Here is a 15,059-nt window from a genome sequence, read left to right as displayed (position 1 = left end):
ATCCATACATAAATATACAATATATATATTTGTTATATTCCAGTCGAAGTTACTCTAAATGGGTTTTTATATGTATTTATTTACTTACAGTACAGACATTGATGTCACTGAAATACACAAATAAAACTCTCAATGCACAGCGGTTTGGTCATCAGTCATAGTTTTTAACAGCAGGACATACCTCACAAACTGCCTTAAATAAGTAAAGAGAAACACATCTGAAACTATATCATCACTTTCCCTAAAATCTACATAAGCAAGTAATAGCCATCAATCATCGTTCAAAATGTTAACAGGGGATTTGTAATCAAATTGTCCAAAAGGGGTTACACTGGTCTCAGACTTAGAGTAGAAAAAATACTTACAGTTCACTTGATTTATGTACTCCTCATGCTATTGAAAACAAGGATGCTAAACTGAGGTGGACAGTGGACACTGAACCGTGCTTCCCTCCACTCCAAACTGACGAAACTTATGGTTTGGTTAATAACACAGTACTATCACTATGCACCATATTTTAACGGCATTGTATGTAAAAAGGGAAATGAATCCTTGCCCTGACTATATTTAAATAATCTGCTTGATTTTGAACCTGATAATAAAGACATACATTAGGAAAATAAGCTGAAAGAGTGTAAAAACAAAAAGAGACTAATGACCCATACACAACTTTGACAGTTTGTTAATACAATACATTTTGGGGAGATGAAAACAAATATTTTTAACTCTGTCCCGGGTATTCACAAACAATGGACACAAGACCTGCTTATGCCATTGATCAACACATTGGACATATCACTGTAAAACAGTCTTCTCCAGTCATGGACAGAGAACTAGTCCAAACTGAAGCAAACATGATATCATGTTCCCATTTACAACACTCATGTTCTACCTAACAATGTTGTTTTTCTGGTAAAATAAGATCCACGTTTGGTTACTTTTTCAAACAAATATACTGTTTTAAAGAGATGTGTGTCAAAATAAGTACATTCGCAGCATTCTGCTTGCAGGCCTCAATTTTCAGCATTAAAGAATCTTTCTTATGACAGCCTCCATGTTCTTGTATTCCTCTTCATCATTAATTCAATACACCATTCATTATATTGTACCTCTCAAAGCTACATATAGATACATAAACAAACAGGTATGCTACACATTCACTGCTGTTATAATACATTTAAATGCATGGGTTTGTTAAATTCTAAGTAGAGCACAAGGCATATGATTGATATATTCTTTTAAATTACTTTGCTCACATAAACCCAGAGGGTTACAAAATAGTAATTCTGTATACATACATCATATTATGTGAAAATATATATATATATATATATCTGGAGATGAGGAAGAGATGATATTTATATTTTTCAAGTGTAAATGCTTCTCTGCAATCCAATAATAATAATTCATTATACGACTATGATATAGAATATAGCAAAATAATAAAACAGCTCCAAAGATACTGATTTATATTCAAGCTACAGTCATTGCTAATTTTCTCATCACTCTTCACACACCTCATCTTAGTTTATGACCCTAATCAGACCAGCGTTTTAGTCATTTTGCAAAGTCTATGACATTTTTTACTTACTCACTGTATCTTACATTCCATCACTTCAATATATCTAATGTAGATCTTGGCATCGGCTGGAAGTCCGTCAGACCAGAGTTCCTGGAGCAGGCGGATCAGAACTGGGCTCTTTCTGAGTGGCCTCCTGCATCTGGGAGGGGAATGGCTCTGAGTAGAGAGAAAGCTCAACAGACCTGATATGGAGAGAAATGATTTGACTGTAAGCTAATGCACGCAATGTACATAATCCTGCATTAACTCTTGGGATTTCTTGAATATAATTTAGTTCTGGTCATTCTATAAATGAGCCTGTAGTAGGAAATGGTCTCTTACTGGCAAAGAAAAGCAAGATCACTCACCGACCGTGAAGCGGGAGCCCGTGAAAGGAGGCAGACTGGGGTATCTGTGGACCATGTGAGTAGAATGGATCGGCGGGAACGGACTGAGGCTGGTGCATCAGGTGTTGGGCATGCGAATGACGAGCAGGACCTCCGTCATGCCCCTTCGAGGTGGTGTTGTAGCCAAGGGCATTTCTCAGATACCAGTCTCGCAGGCCTTCCAGTGCCAGGGCTTTGTGCAGATTACGAGTGGAGTCTTCTGGGGTGGGCAGAGAGAACTGGGCAGGCCTGCGGTTGAAAGCAGCTGCTGGAGGCAACTCAGCCTGGTGGGGCAGGAGGTTAGGAATGGAGGAGGCAGCAGACCAAGAGGAGGCATGTGGAGCCTCGTAAGCAGAGAGCAGAATAGCATCTTGAGGGTGTTGCTGTAGAGGGATGAAGGGCCCGCATGACTTTGTCCTGGTGACTTTGACCCGGCGTGGTTCAGCCTGCTGTCCCCTCAGCAACATGGGACTATAAGGAGGTGGTGCTGCGGCCAGATGCACCTGTGAATGGGACAGGCCGTTGTAGTGAGGAGGAGCAGCCGAAGATGGAGAGGACATGTCCGGCCAAATCCTCCCCACGGACTGGTGCTGTGGAAGCTGAGTTGGCCTCTTTTGTTGTTTACCCCAGATGTAGTCCATTAAAATCTCGTTGTAGCCTCCACCACCTGCACGCCCACCCACGGAGGACCGCATCCTGCCCTGGTTTTTGGAGCCATTGAGATGTCTCTCTGGGCTTCCTTGGTAGATTTGCCTGAGCTTACCATCTGTCAGGGTCTCTGAGCTCTTATACGGGCCCCCTCGGGGTGGCATGCCGTTTCGCGGAGGCCCAGGCTCTGGTAGGTTGGAGCGGTCCAGGAGCGCCTCTGAGCTGTTACTGCGTCTCGCACGGGAGCTGTAAGGGCAGCTCCGTCGCTCAGAGGAGGAACCCTCTAAAGATGCCAGAGGGACAAACTGAGGAACATCAGGACTGCCACACCACTGCTTCAGTGCAATGCCTCCAGACATCTCTGGCCTTGAAGAATAAGAGAAACATCAAACCTTCACAAAGAGGTGGTGGTGAGATTACTGTTGCTTTGTTAATAGGAATGCCAAATCATAATTGTATAGATAAATAACAACACTGAATTTTCATATTCTTGAGGCTTCACAAAATACGAGCTATTCTAATGTGTATGCTAATCACTGACGGCATCTCTCTTGAGCACTCTTTTTAAATAACAACAATTAAAACCCTTCTGTGGCGCAGATAGCACAAAACACTAACCAGACATTCAGGCAAATTCATGCTCAGCCCCTTGGGTAAAAATGTGTAGGTCACTAGTGCTGCAGGGACAAAGCAGGGGCATTACCTGACATGAATGCTAATTGGCGCTGTCCGGGACAGGAGAGGTGTAGCTGGAACACTCCTTCCCTCCACATTGGATGCACTTCTTGGGAGAGAATGACTTGGGCTGGGAAGACACAAATTCAGTTAAATTCACTGAAATACACAAAAAAAGGGCCGAAGGCAGGGATAACCTCAGACAATCTTTTACACGCGTTACCTGACAGAGCTAGAGGCAGAGTTGCGGCGGGTCCTCATCTCGTAGTAGATTTCTACAGGGGAGAGTTTCCTGCAGAGCCTGCTGTCAGGACTGCCCGGGGCCAGCCGGGGGTGGGACAAGGACCGGTGTTCTGGAGCCACGCTGGGAGAGGAGTCCTCTGTGGGTCAGTGCAAGCACAGGAGTTCAGTATTTGGTTTAGTTGGAGTACATTTTAAATACTGCAAAAGGTAAACATGATATGAGGATTCACTTTCGGTGCTTTGATAGTCCTCTGTTAGCTCACCATTGTCTTGGGAGGTTGAGTCTGACATGGAGCTACTCTCTGACTTCACAGTTTCTTCTGGAAAAAATGAAACACGCAAAGAGAATTAAACAAACAATGTGTACCATAGCACACACTTCACAGATGACTTGTAGAGTTTAAGTAACAAGACTGTAGGGCTTTTAGCCTCCTTGCCACCCATTGTTTTTTTCTATTCACAGATGAGCAATTTCCTACTTTTTGTTAAGATATCAACTTTCATTTACAATCTGTGGTTTTTGGTGGTGGTGTTGTGGTTGCCAATATTTCAACACACTGAATATCACAGAGCATCAAGACCTCTCTCTGATTACATTTCAAACGGTCCTTGAACACTGATCAAACTGCTGTCGGCAGAGAGAACATTACAGCATCTGCTTTTACTGGAGATGATTACCATGTTTGCATTCTACCATCGCATTTACAATGATATTTTCCCAAGATGCTCTATGGCCTGGAATAATGAGAGGAAATGACTCTGTACACTGCGCTTCATATCAAGCACTTTCACAGTTTCCTGCCTCCAGTGGAGCAAATTTATAAAAAGAACAGAAATACCATCACTAATTAAAAGCAACACATTTTGTACATCCGTAGGAACGATTACAAAGTGCCCCTAAACCAATGCACACACAGACACATCCATTCCTCCATAGCAATACTCAATGGTCATCAGTTTAAGCTGATTCATTTTCACAATCACTGACATAATATTTCTCACCACAACATTTAAGACTGCCTTGAGCACAAGCACCTGTTCAAATCTATGTATTTACATTAACTGCACATAATTCTGTGGAAAGATCTAGAAAGAAAGCCGCTCCGCAAATTTGCAACAGTTTATTTACAACATTCTGAGGTGATGTGTTACGCTGTTGCGTCACCTGTGTGGCATCCACGGTGAACAGTCCTCTTATTGTGTAGGGTGTTTTTGTCAGACTCTGTGTTCCGACGCAGGGCACCACCAAACAGTGCTTTCATCTGTTTCCTCTGACTACAGTCATCCTGCACAATATACAAAAAGTCAGTTATCACTTCACTGAGAGGAAAGTAGACTGTAATTGGTCTAGTCTTGGACTGAATGCTCTGACTCACCTCCCCTTTTGAGGTAACATGGGGTGCCAGTCCAGCCCTGCGCGGAACAAAAGGGGGTCTTTCCCCTGCCTCTAGAGGATAGTCACGTGGAAGCTTTCCAGTCAGCTCCTGCACAGACATCACCCGAGAGTTAATCAGATAACAAAAGACATCACCAGAGTTAGCCACACAGCTACAGAGACTACCGGAGTTCACTGATGTTTTACCAGATCAAAGCATTATACTCTTACCTAAATCTATCCTTCTGGGAGATAATAGGTAGTTTAGAGGAAAACTTACAGACAAATTGTAACAGCAGTCTATATGATACTTCAGCGTAAACAGAACGTCATCTTTTAAAAACTTATTCTGTTACATTAGTATTCAGCTGTAATCATTTCCTGGCCAGACATGTCCTCCACCCGCATTAAACCATACAGTAGCCTCTGTATTAACGTCTGGTTGAGGTTGAGTTGTATTACAAAGGAGGTTACATAAAAGGTGCTGTATGCAGCAGAGAGAGGGAAAAAAAGATCCTTTTTTGAAGCTGTGAGGAATGTTTTGAGAGACAGCTTGGAGAGACAGTTTTATGGAGATCATAAACATCTGACACAGCACTGGACACAGCTTCTTCAATCAAATCAAGACCCGGGCCCTCTTTTCAACACTAAGAAGGGACAAAAGACTAAATCCCAAAACTTCTGGTCTATGTTATATGCACATATAGTACCACTGCTGGCTTTCACAGAGAGTTTTGAGATAACAAGTAAATCAGACAGTATAATCCTTTCGCAGCCATGTAAAATGATTGTTCCAGATTTTGTTTATACATACTGAACAACGTACCGCTTCCTGGAGACACACTTGTCGTAGTTCCCCTAGACGGCTGCTCAGAAGACTCTGCAGGCTTTGCTTTCTCTCCTGCAGCTCTGAGATGCGCTCTGCTTGCAGCTTGCTGTCCTGGCAGTCCTGCAAGTCTGAACATTAATAATAAAGTGCTTAGTGTGAATATTTAAATACCAAAAAGCAATAATTCCAGGCGTCTTAGCATTAGAATGCTGTTAGTTTGCAAACACTCACACTTCACAAACTGCGACTGATTTACTCACCAGGACTCCCCAAGCCCATAGTGCTAATCATGTGTCCTTTGAACTCCATAAGGCGTAACTTGAGAAGTCCTGTCAGTCAAATTACCGGTCCACGTCTCACCTCCTATGTAAAAAGATATTGTTCTATTGTTCTAATATTGTAAATACGCAATAATTTATCAAACAGTTGAGATAAACTCAGATTTGGGTCCACATTTCACCTTGTTATTTCAGTCATGTGATACATGTCATTCGGTACTTTCTGCAAGCGCTTTGTCCCAATGCTGCAATTATCCAAACAGCCCAATGGGGGAGCCACTGTGCTTCTGTTCAGGAGTTTCAGGCAGAGCCCTACATGGGACAAAACCAAAATATATGTTAATACACTAACAAATATTTATAAATTGGATATAATGGCTCAAAGCTATGTCCACAACCCCAGTGGCACTTCTGAAAACAATTAGACACCATAATATAATATTATTTTGAGGCAGAAAATACGATCAGTACCAGAGACAGGACAGAGGCAGTATAATCAATAATGAATTAAGGAGAGCAACAGGTGGTTGGAGATGCAATGCAGCCTGTGTTTGTTTTGTGTCAACAGCTAATAAGGTAACAGTTAGTAACACACAGAATAACTCAAACAAGGCTGGCTACTCTTAGACGCAGGAGACCCTATCCCACTCTCTAATGCCAGCCTTACACCCAAAGTTGTAGAACTTACATCGGAATTTTAATCTCGACATAGATTACACTGTCACTTATTAGTTTCTTCAATGGCATCACTTGTGTAATTCATATCAGGGGCAAACCTGTCAAACAGGAAGTGAGCCATATCTGTCCAGCACACTAATCCATGAACATGAAACTTTACGGTCATGTTACTCAAGTTTCAACCATGCCGGAAGTAGACTCACCCCCTCTCCAGCAGCTTCTATGGGCAATCTTGCACAAATTTCAAATTCAATTCTACTATCAGATCACCTAAAGTGATGATATCGGTATCTGATATTTTGCCTGGACAATATGTGTCGATTGTACAGTTAGCATGTTTTCACCCACATTAGCATCTACCATTGTGTGCAGCGTTCTTACTTGAATATATTAGTCTCTGATATACGGTCCTACATGGCTCAGAACTGATTCAGCAGTGGCGCTTATTAGCCACCTGCTACCGCAAGGCCGTTTTGACACGTACAAGTGAAATGCTTCCATATTCCTAAGTCTTATCCCAAAGTCTTGCTTTGACACAGCCAACTAGTACAGGATTATGTGTCACCTATGATTACATCAAAGTCTGTCACACAGCATTGCTTTGTAAAATCATGCAAAGTACAAGGCAACATCACGAGCAAAATACAGCATATATGACTCCAAATTAAAAAGCTTAAGAAAAAGCCTATAGGAATAGTATTGTTATATACCACTCAATTTCTTAAATAGCTAGTGATGGTAACAAGGTGAACAAGCCTCTGCTTGTGACCAGTATTATGTTAAATCTATGCAACTAAGAATTCCTCTTGACATATGGCATGAAACAGTGCTCTACAATGCCTTCCCTGATAGCCAAAAGGGAGCCTAAATTAAGCAAATCTTAGTGATAATTCACTGATGAGTTAGTTTCACAAACAAGTTCTTAAAAAAAACATATAAATCCATTTTACATTATTGTTGCCTGCATATGCAATATTTTTCTCATTTGTCTGACACACTGGTGTCCCATCCAGATTCTTCACAGGAAGGTAAGAGGTCTGGTGTGGGAGCAGAGAAGTGTGAAGGGAAAAGTCACATTAGTAAGGAAGTGGTTCGCTGGTTATTAGGTAGGAGAGCATTTCATCCAACAAACTGAACAAATCACTGCTTAATGTACAACACCATTAAATCTTACAGTTTTGTTCACTGGTTAAAAAGAGGGTGGGGGTATTATTATTGTACTTAACATACTCCATCCTACTCTTCAGATACAACATATAACTACTGTAATGAGTGAGTGAAGGGAAAGCCCCAGGACATCTGATGGGCCTACGCTAACAAATCACCACATACCTCAGCACACCAACACAAGCATATCTGAACAGAACAGAGTAGTGGTTAAGAAAGGCCATAAAAACAGAGAGAATCTAAATCTCAAATGGTGATTAGAAGAACAGAGAGAGAGATGGGAGAGCAGCCAATATGATGGAATAGTACTATATAGCACAGGGCAGAAAGGATGGTAGAATGAAGTGAGGATACCGCTAGTAATAATGTGGGAAAACAGTAATTAAAGGACAAGCAGCGCAATGAGTACAGTCAACCCAAGGGCTACGCAAATCACGCCAATGAGGTGCTTACTATTATAGTCCAAAGAACAGCGTAGTCCAGGGCGTGAAGCGGCCTTGTTGCATGTACTCTCTCCCAGCCCAGCCTATTAAATCAAACTTCACTAAAGAACTTCATTTCAGTCGCCTCTGATAATAAAAGGGTCGCTGGAAGGTAAGCCGATTGTTTGACTTGACATATCCAAGATACGACGTGATCAACTTTTAATGGGAACCATTAAACTTTTTTTTTCCCAATTTGACATTCTCTATAGTTTGAGATTTTTGGTTAGGTTTCTATCACAGCGATAAGAGAAGAAGCTTCTCTTGTTTCATATTTGGATTTGATGATGACGCCGTAATAAAAGCGACCAAACAAAGAGCCCATTAACCTTACGTTTAAGCCAGATAGTAAAGTTCATCTAGTCCTTCACCCTTAACGAAAGCTTTTGACATATAGCAGGCATTTAGTGTCGGGAACTGTTTGAAATCAATGACTGTGAGGACAGATGATAACGTTGAAACCAGCTCCTATGTGAACAGCTGCCGTTGCCATGAAACTAATTTTCAAGGCATAACAAACAGTAGGATAATTTGATCAAATATAGAAAACTATTAATTTTGGTTAAGCATACTGAAACGTCTGATGTCAATGAATAATTCATCTAAATCGAGATATTACTAACTTTATATCTGTAGCTCATTTTACTCCTTACGCCCTCATCAACAAGAATGCATATCTGGTGCATCGCCACAACCCAAATCGTACGTTTTACTCCCCGTCCCCAGTTACTTTAAGTGTCTTGAGAACAGTCCATAGCTTATTTTGACATGCATCTCAGTAGAAAAGCCCACTGTATATTTGAGCGTATAGTTTTAAACGGTTTCAAAACAAGTAAGACAAGCAGCCGTGTTCTGCTTAGAAATGGGGTTTTTTTGCAATCTACGAAACGCGTCCTCGCGGTCTTCAAAACTCACCTGTTAAAAAGAGCTGTCTTTAAGATAACATATAAGGTCCACACGTAAGCTTAACGGCCTTGTTTAGCCGACCCTAAACATTCTAAGCTTAACTGGATCTTCGACTTTGTCAAAGTAAGCCCACAGGAATATCAAATTAAACATGCCGACTCTATAATGATAAGTTAATGCTTAGTTGGTAATGCATGTGTAAATTCAACATTTTCGTAAAGGGTTTGGTGGTTTTTGTCAGCATTTCACTTGTGAGACTTGTGGTAGTGAGTGACAAAGGGGCGTGATACTCTGTCTCTTTATTTACAGGTGTGTGCGCGGGGGGAGGTGGAGTATGAGATTACTGTGTATTTGTTAAAAAAAACGACAACGGACAAACGACCAGTTTGAGAGATCTCAGTGGCAGACAGGGCCGCAGTTCGCTTTGGAATGCAGTACGAACTGGATCTGCATTTAACAAGGAGATGATGAGTGAATAAACTGGACTGACAGTTCCAAAAGGCGTCTTGCTCTTGTCTATACTTATTCATTCAACCATTTCAGCAACTGACTAGGTGGTATCGTCGGCTTGTTCGGAGTAGGTGTGGTTAGTGAACAGCAAGAGCGAGGTTTTCCTTTGGGGGGCGGGGTCAGTATGCGTGAAGTGGGCTCAATAATCTTGTGGTCTGCAGTGGTAACCGAGTCTTTAATTAACGACATTTGTACGAGTATGCGTCTGTAAGTCTCACAATAAAGCCCAACATCATCTATGCTGTTCCCAAGTAATACTAAGTGTCCTATTTTAATGAGAAATGGAAAAATTATTCTCCCAAATGTGGATTTGCGCTGAGTACATCTATTGTCTTTGTCTAGGAACCTGTTTAGTAAAATCACTGCAAGGAGACTACACTGTCTAGACCCCCAGGTGGGCTGGGGGTCTAGACAGCTCGCAAGTGAGATGTTCCAGGCAGACTCAAAGGCAAAGTGGACGACACCAAGCTGTGAACTGTGGGGGGAGACTGCAGTTCCTAACAGAACATAGCTGTAGCAACAAGTATACTGTCTGTGTGAATTAATCCCTGTGTCTACCCAAATGAAGTTTTAGTTATTTTATGGGCGGTATTGGATATATACATATGACAATCTCTCTGACCGTAAGACCTACATTCCCTCATTGGTTTCATCTGAGCAACCCGATGGATAAAGTCAGCACTTCATAGGAGAAACTTCCAAACCGCAAAGGGAACTTTTTGATATGGTGCCTGTGATACAGATGTTCATATTATCAATTTACTGTTAATTAAGCAATAACCTACATCCTCCTTCAGAAGAGACAAGCAATCATCTAAGGCATTGGTTTTCAGCCCATTCTTCACCCCCTGCCCCATATCTTTGTTACAGCCTTTGATTGTCATGGCTGAGCTAATTAAGGGCTTGATTAGTTGATCAGTGACATCAGGTGTCAGAGCGCAGGGCTTAAACAAATATGCAGGGCCAGGGCTGGGGAACGCATGGGAAACCCAGTGGTCTAAGGTCTCTAGATACATTGATCTTTGAAATGTGAGCAATGTGGTCAAACAAAGCACTGTTGGCACTGTTTACCTTGCCCTTCTTTGACCTTTGCACATACCACTCCTCTCTGCTTTCTTTGGCTTACTGAAACCTCAACAGTCTAAAGGCATCCAACAAACAGAATTCTGCCTGTCCTTTTCAAAAGGACATGAAAAGAAGACATATATATTTGTGTCAGGAAGTTATTCATCTTAACTGGGAAAATGTGCTCATTTTGAAACCAGAAATAATTTGTGTGGGTAATGCCTACATGCATTCATGCACATACATATCTCCAACCTCTATAGTCAGTGATTTTCCAATGAGATGCAACATTATAAAAACATTAATGCAATGCATGCACATGTTTGAAACCCTATAAACAAATAAGGGGAAAAAAACAAATGGTGCTTTGAGAGTTTGAAGCACGTGTGTGTGTGTGTGTTGTGACCCCCCTCTCTCACTGTGTTTTGATGTCTGCATCCACATGCACCTAGCGAGAGAGAAGGAAAGAACAATGCAGCTGGGTGCAGACTTCCCAAAAGGAGGGAGATCACATTGTTAATATAATGGTATAATAGGGTGGAAGACAAGATGAAGATGAAAAGTGAGATCATGTTTAATGATCCCAAATTATGTCTCTTATATTTCATTTAAAAATCCCAATTTCTGAAACAAGTCTGAACTCTTGTTGAAGAAACTCAAAAACTGCTACAAAGACACAAACAGTTTCTCAACAAATCCAGACATACTAAGGCAATGTTAGGGACTTATCATGAGCTGTTCCCTGACAGGTCCTGTCTTAGCATAGCCACTGGAACTCTATGGAAGGTGAGAAACTAAATGGTTTAGAAGAAATCATGATTTTTGGCTGCCTCCAGTCTACCATCACAGCTGTTTTCATCATATGGATCATATAAACAGCAAAAAAAATTTAATTAGTCAAAGAATTTGCGCGAGCATGTTTTGGAAGATTTTGAAATTGTGTAATTATGGTCCTTAGTGGCAAGCACTGGTGTCCACAGGGAGCATAGCAGAGGCTTTATCCCATGTTAGTCATTTTAAGAATAATCTGCAGTTCCCAGTGTCTACAGAGTTGTAATTTGGGGTATGATAGGAATCATCTGCATAGTAACTATTTACAGGCAACCTGCTAAGATTACTTTATTCATCTCTTCAGTGAATTTAGCTCAATTTTTTATTTACCAGGATTCCTCTACATGTAGACAAACAATGCCACAGGTCAAAATCATTTGTTATGGAATAGATAATGTTATAAAATAGATAAGTAAATTACCCTGTGAAATTTATGAAAACTTGATCAAAGATATAGTACCTTTAATCTATTGAAAAATAATCAGCGGTCTCTGTTGATATCCAGCTGCTGGGTTTCATACTGTGTAGTGACTAGTGTTTGGGAGAGTGACCTGCAGTGACCCCTATTCATGACAGGTCATTTTCTAGAATTACAATATGCTCCCCTGCCAGCCCCTATACTCCAAACCACTTTGATCTCTGCAGGCATATGTAACCTGCAGAGTCACACTAACAAAGGTGTTTTGTTGTGGAAAAAAAGGAAAAAAAAACAAGTTTGAATCCAAAGGTGTTAAGTCAATCCATGGATGATTATAAGATGTTGCAAACAAAAGGTGTTCTACTACAAGGAAGAAAGTTCTGACCTCAGCAGACAGAGAATACATTTGAATCCTAGTGGTTTAAAATCAATCTCTCACACTGCAAAAGACAAAAAGTTCAAGTTATTTTTGCAAAACAAGTTGTGCCAATTTGGCACCAAACGAACTCATTTCCAGGCAGCCTCTTCCAGGATTTCTTCAGAGCTTACTCTGGATAAGTAAACTCTTGTTTACTTTCATTCCTGACTAAACCCATTAATTTAAAACGTGTACAGTGAATGAATCTCTCCATATCTACCCTTTCAATCAAATGTAGCAAGGTCTCAAATGAGTATGCTTGGTGGCATAGCCACAAAAAAGACAGATTCTTTAGAGTTTTTCTGAGTCTTTGATCTGATGTTGTTCACTGTAATTATAGAGAATGGTTTCCCTGCAAAGACTCTGGGCCTGCCCGGCATCTTGTTTTTGTTTTGTCTTGTTCAGTTCTCCCAACACATAAAAGCCCAAACAATCAACTGCAGGAAAAACATGTTGTGTTCGTAGGACGAACTGCACCTTCCATGGGAGAGAAGCACAAATATCATACAGCACACATGATTTCTACTATTCCCGTCAAAAGGGAGGTATAGAAGCTTATAAATGTTTTTATTTTTGCTTGAATGATCACAGAGCTGTCCCCTTCCCATTTTCCCACAGGCCAGTTTTTGCCAGACATGTTTTCACTACTTCACTTTTGAATAAACATGGACAAACAGGCAGTCAGGAACAATAACAAGCAAAATCCCTCTCTGAAAACAGTGGCATGTCAGAGCAAGGCCAGTGGGGACAAACTATTTCAACCCTCAAGTACTGCTCTAGTGGTCAGATACCCACAGAGAACCATGTTTATATTTGCCCCGTCTCTCACTTAGCACTCACAACAGTGTAGCTACGAGGGAAATAATGTGGTCACGCAAAACTGTGTGTTTTCTCATATGGCTACACATTTAGAGTGTTTTCTGCAGTCTGTCTTGTTTGCTTTAAGATAAAGTTTGGACTCCTGCAAATCTTACTTGGTCAGATTCACACAGCATGGAAATTTTTACAAAACTGAAAATAATCCAGAGGTATGCACACATTCTAAGCTTCAAATGATTAATAATTTTTTTAATCTATGCTTAAAACATGTTCTCTCTCACACTGTGAGTTCACTGAAATTCTATAACGGATTTAAAGTATTTTATTACAAGAGATAGTTTTAGGGCTGCAGTTTGGTTTTTAGCATTACCATTTCTGTGAGACAGAAGGGATTGTCACAAGACAAATTTCTATCACTCAGCTCAGAGATTCCCTGTGTGGGTCTTTTTTTGTTGGCTTGTGTGCACGGGGCTAGAACATTAAGCAACAATTGACTCAGTGTGAGCTCTTTATTGCCCTGTTCCCTGGAGTGATGACTGTTCACAACAAGAGAGCCTGACTAAAAACACATCGAATGAGATCCTGCTGGAGCCAGAGATCTGTGCTCAAACTGCAGTGACTCACGGTCTAGACGCTTCAAACTACACTCACACCAACCTAAGCTGTGATGTGGAGTAATGTTGCTGCCACTACAGGGCATGTGTGAGTACACCTCTCCTACTACACCACTCAGACACTGTAATTAAAAAGAAAACAGTTTTACGACAAATTAAATCAAGTCTTCATACTTCGTACCACTCTGATGAATGAGCAAAACAGAAATTTCCACTGATGAGGCCTACATACTGTGGTACTTCACAGAATATTGTATTGACTTTCAAAATTTTACATTTCATCTAGAATGACAGCTGTTGAATACTAGTGTGTTTAAAATCCTTCTTTCCTGTTTTCTCAATCTGTCCACTGATCATGTCTCTTTGATAAAGTACATAATAAGCTCAAAGACTCTACTGCTTTCATTCTTTAAGTATTCAAATGATTGGTCAAATTCTAACACTTTCACTTTCCATCAATCCATGTTGGAATGGAAAAATACATTTTTCTTTTAAACTATCTGTTTCAAGGCCTTTTTTTTAAAAAAAATATTTTCAGTCTCATTCAGAAATGTCGCTTCAAAAACAAGGGAACAGGCAAATAACAAGTCGTGTAACCCATAATCTAAGTAGTCATCTGTTGCGAAAAACTTTGTACCTGTGACAAGATATTCAGTCTGTTCGTGATGGCATCACAGGCAAGGTTATGCAGGCTGGCACACGATGTCTTTGGTTTAAGAACACAGGTAGTCGCCACACTGCATTTTGGGCAGATAAGATTAAGTAACCTATATCCCCTACAATAACGATGAGTAGTAAATCCAAATGTGTGAACGCAGGCCTCATATCTTGAGACTTCAGCCTGCCTCTAACTGTCAAATCCCTTTATAGTGAGGAGGGACTGCACATAAGATGATAACAGTCTGCTAGAGAGTTAAGCGCTTTTGTAAATGGTTTGAAGCGTGGTCAAGCTCAAATACGTTTTTGAAATGACAGTCCGACACATGCTATTACGATGTAAAGCTGATCGTCATCAAGAAGCACAGGTAAAATGTTTCGTTTAATGGCAGGGTAAAACGGAAACCTAGCAGGTGTCAATGCAAACCAACTGTCTACTAATTCAGCTATAGAGAGGGACGCCAGCGCTCAACAGCCCCCATTCAAGGTAAAGCAACGG

General features: G+C 40.8%; 1 protein-coding gene across 1 annotated transcript; it reads right to left on the bottom strand.

The window, feature by feature from the left end:
• Positions 1-1,658: 1,658 nt before the first annotated feature.
• On the bottom strand, positions 1,659-6,026 carry ccdc120b (coiled-coil domain containing 120b). The gene is made up of 9 exons (XM_030778582.1): positions 5,978-6,026; positions 5,715-5,845; positions 4,890-4,997; positions 4,679-4,799; positions 3,777-3,833; positions 3,494-3,650; positions 3,299-3,400; positions 1,930-2,961; positions 1,659-1,764 (listed from the first exon to the last, which is right to left on the bottom strand). Exons 1-9 carry the CDS (start codon positions 6,024-6,026, stop codon positions 1,659-1,661), a joined length of 1,863 nt encoding a protein of 620 aa, XP_030634442.1.
• Between the last annotated feature and the right edge of the window lie 9,033 nt (positions 6,027-15,059).

The sequence above is a fragment of the Chanos chanos genome, chromosome 6 (assembly GCF_902362185.1).
Source record: "Chanos chanos chromosome 6, fChaCha1.1, whole genome shotgun sequence".
In the NCBI taxonomy this organism is placed as follows: Eukaryota; Metazoa; Chordata; class Actinopteri; order Gonorynchiformes; family Chanidae; genus Chanos; species Chanos chanos.
The sequence above is the reverse complement of the archived record's forward strand: the minus strand, read 5'-3'. Positions and strand labels throughout refer to the sequence as shown.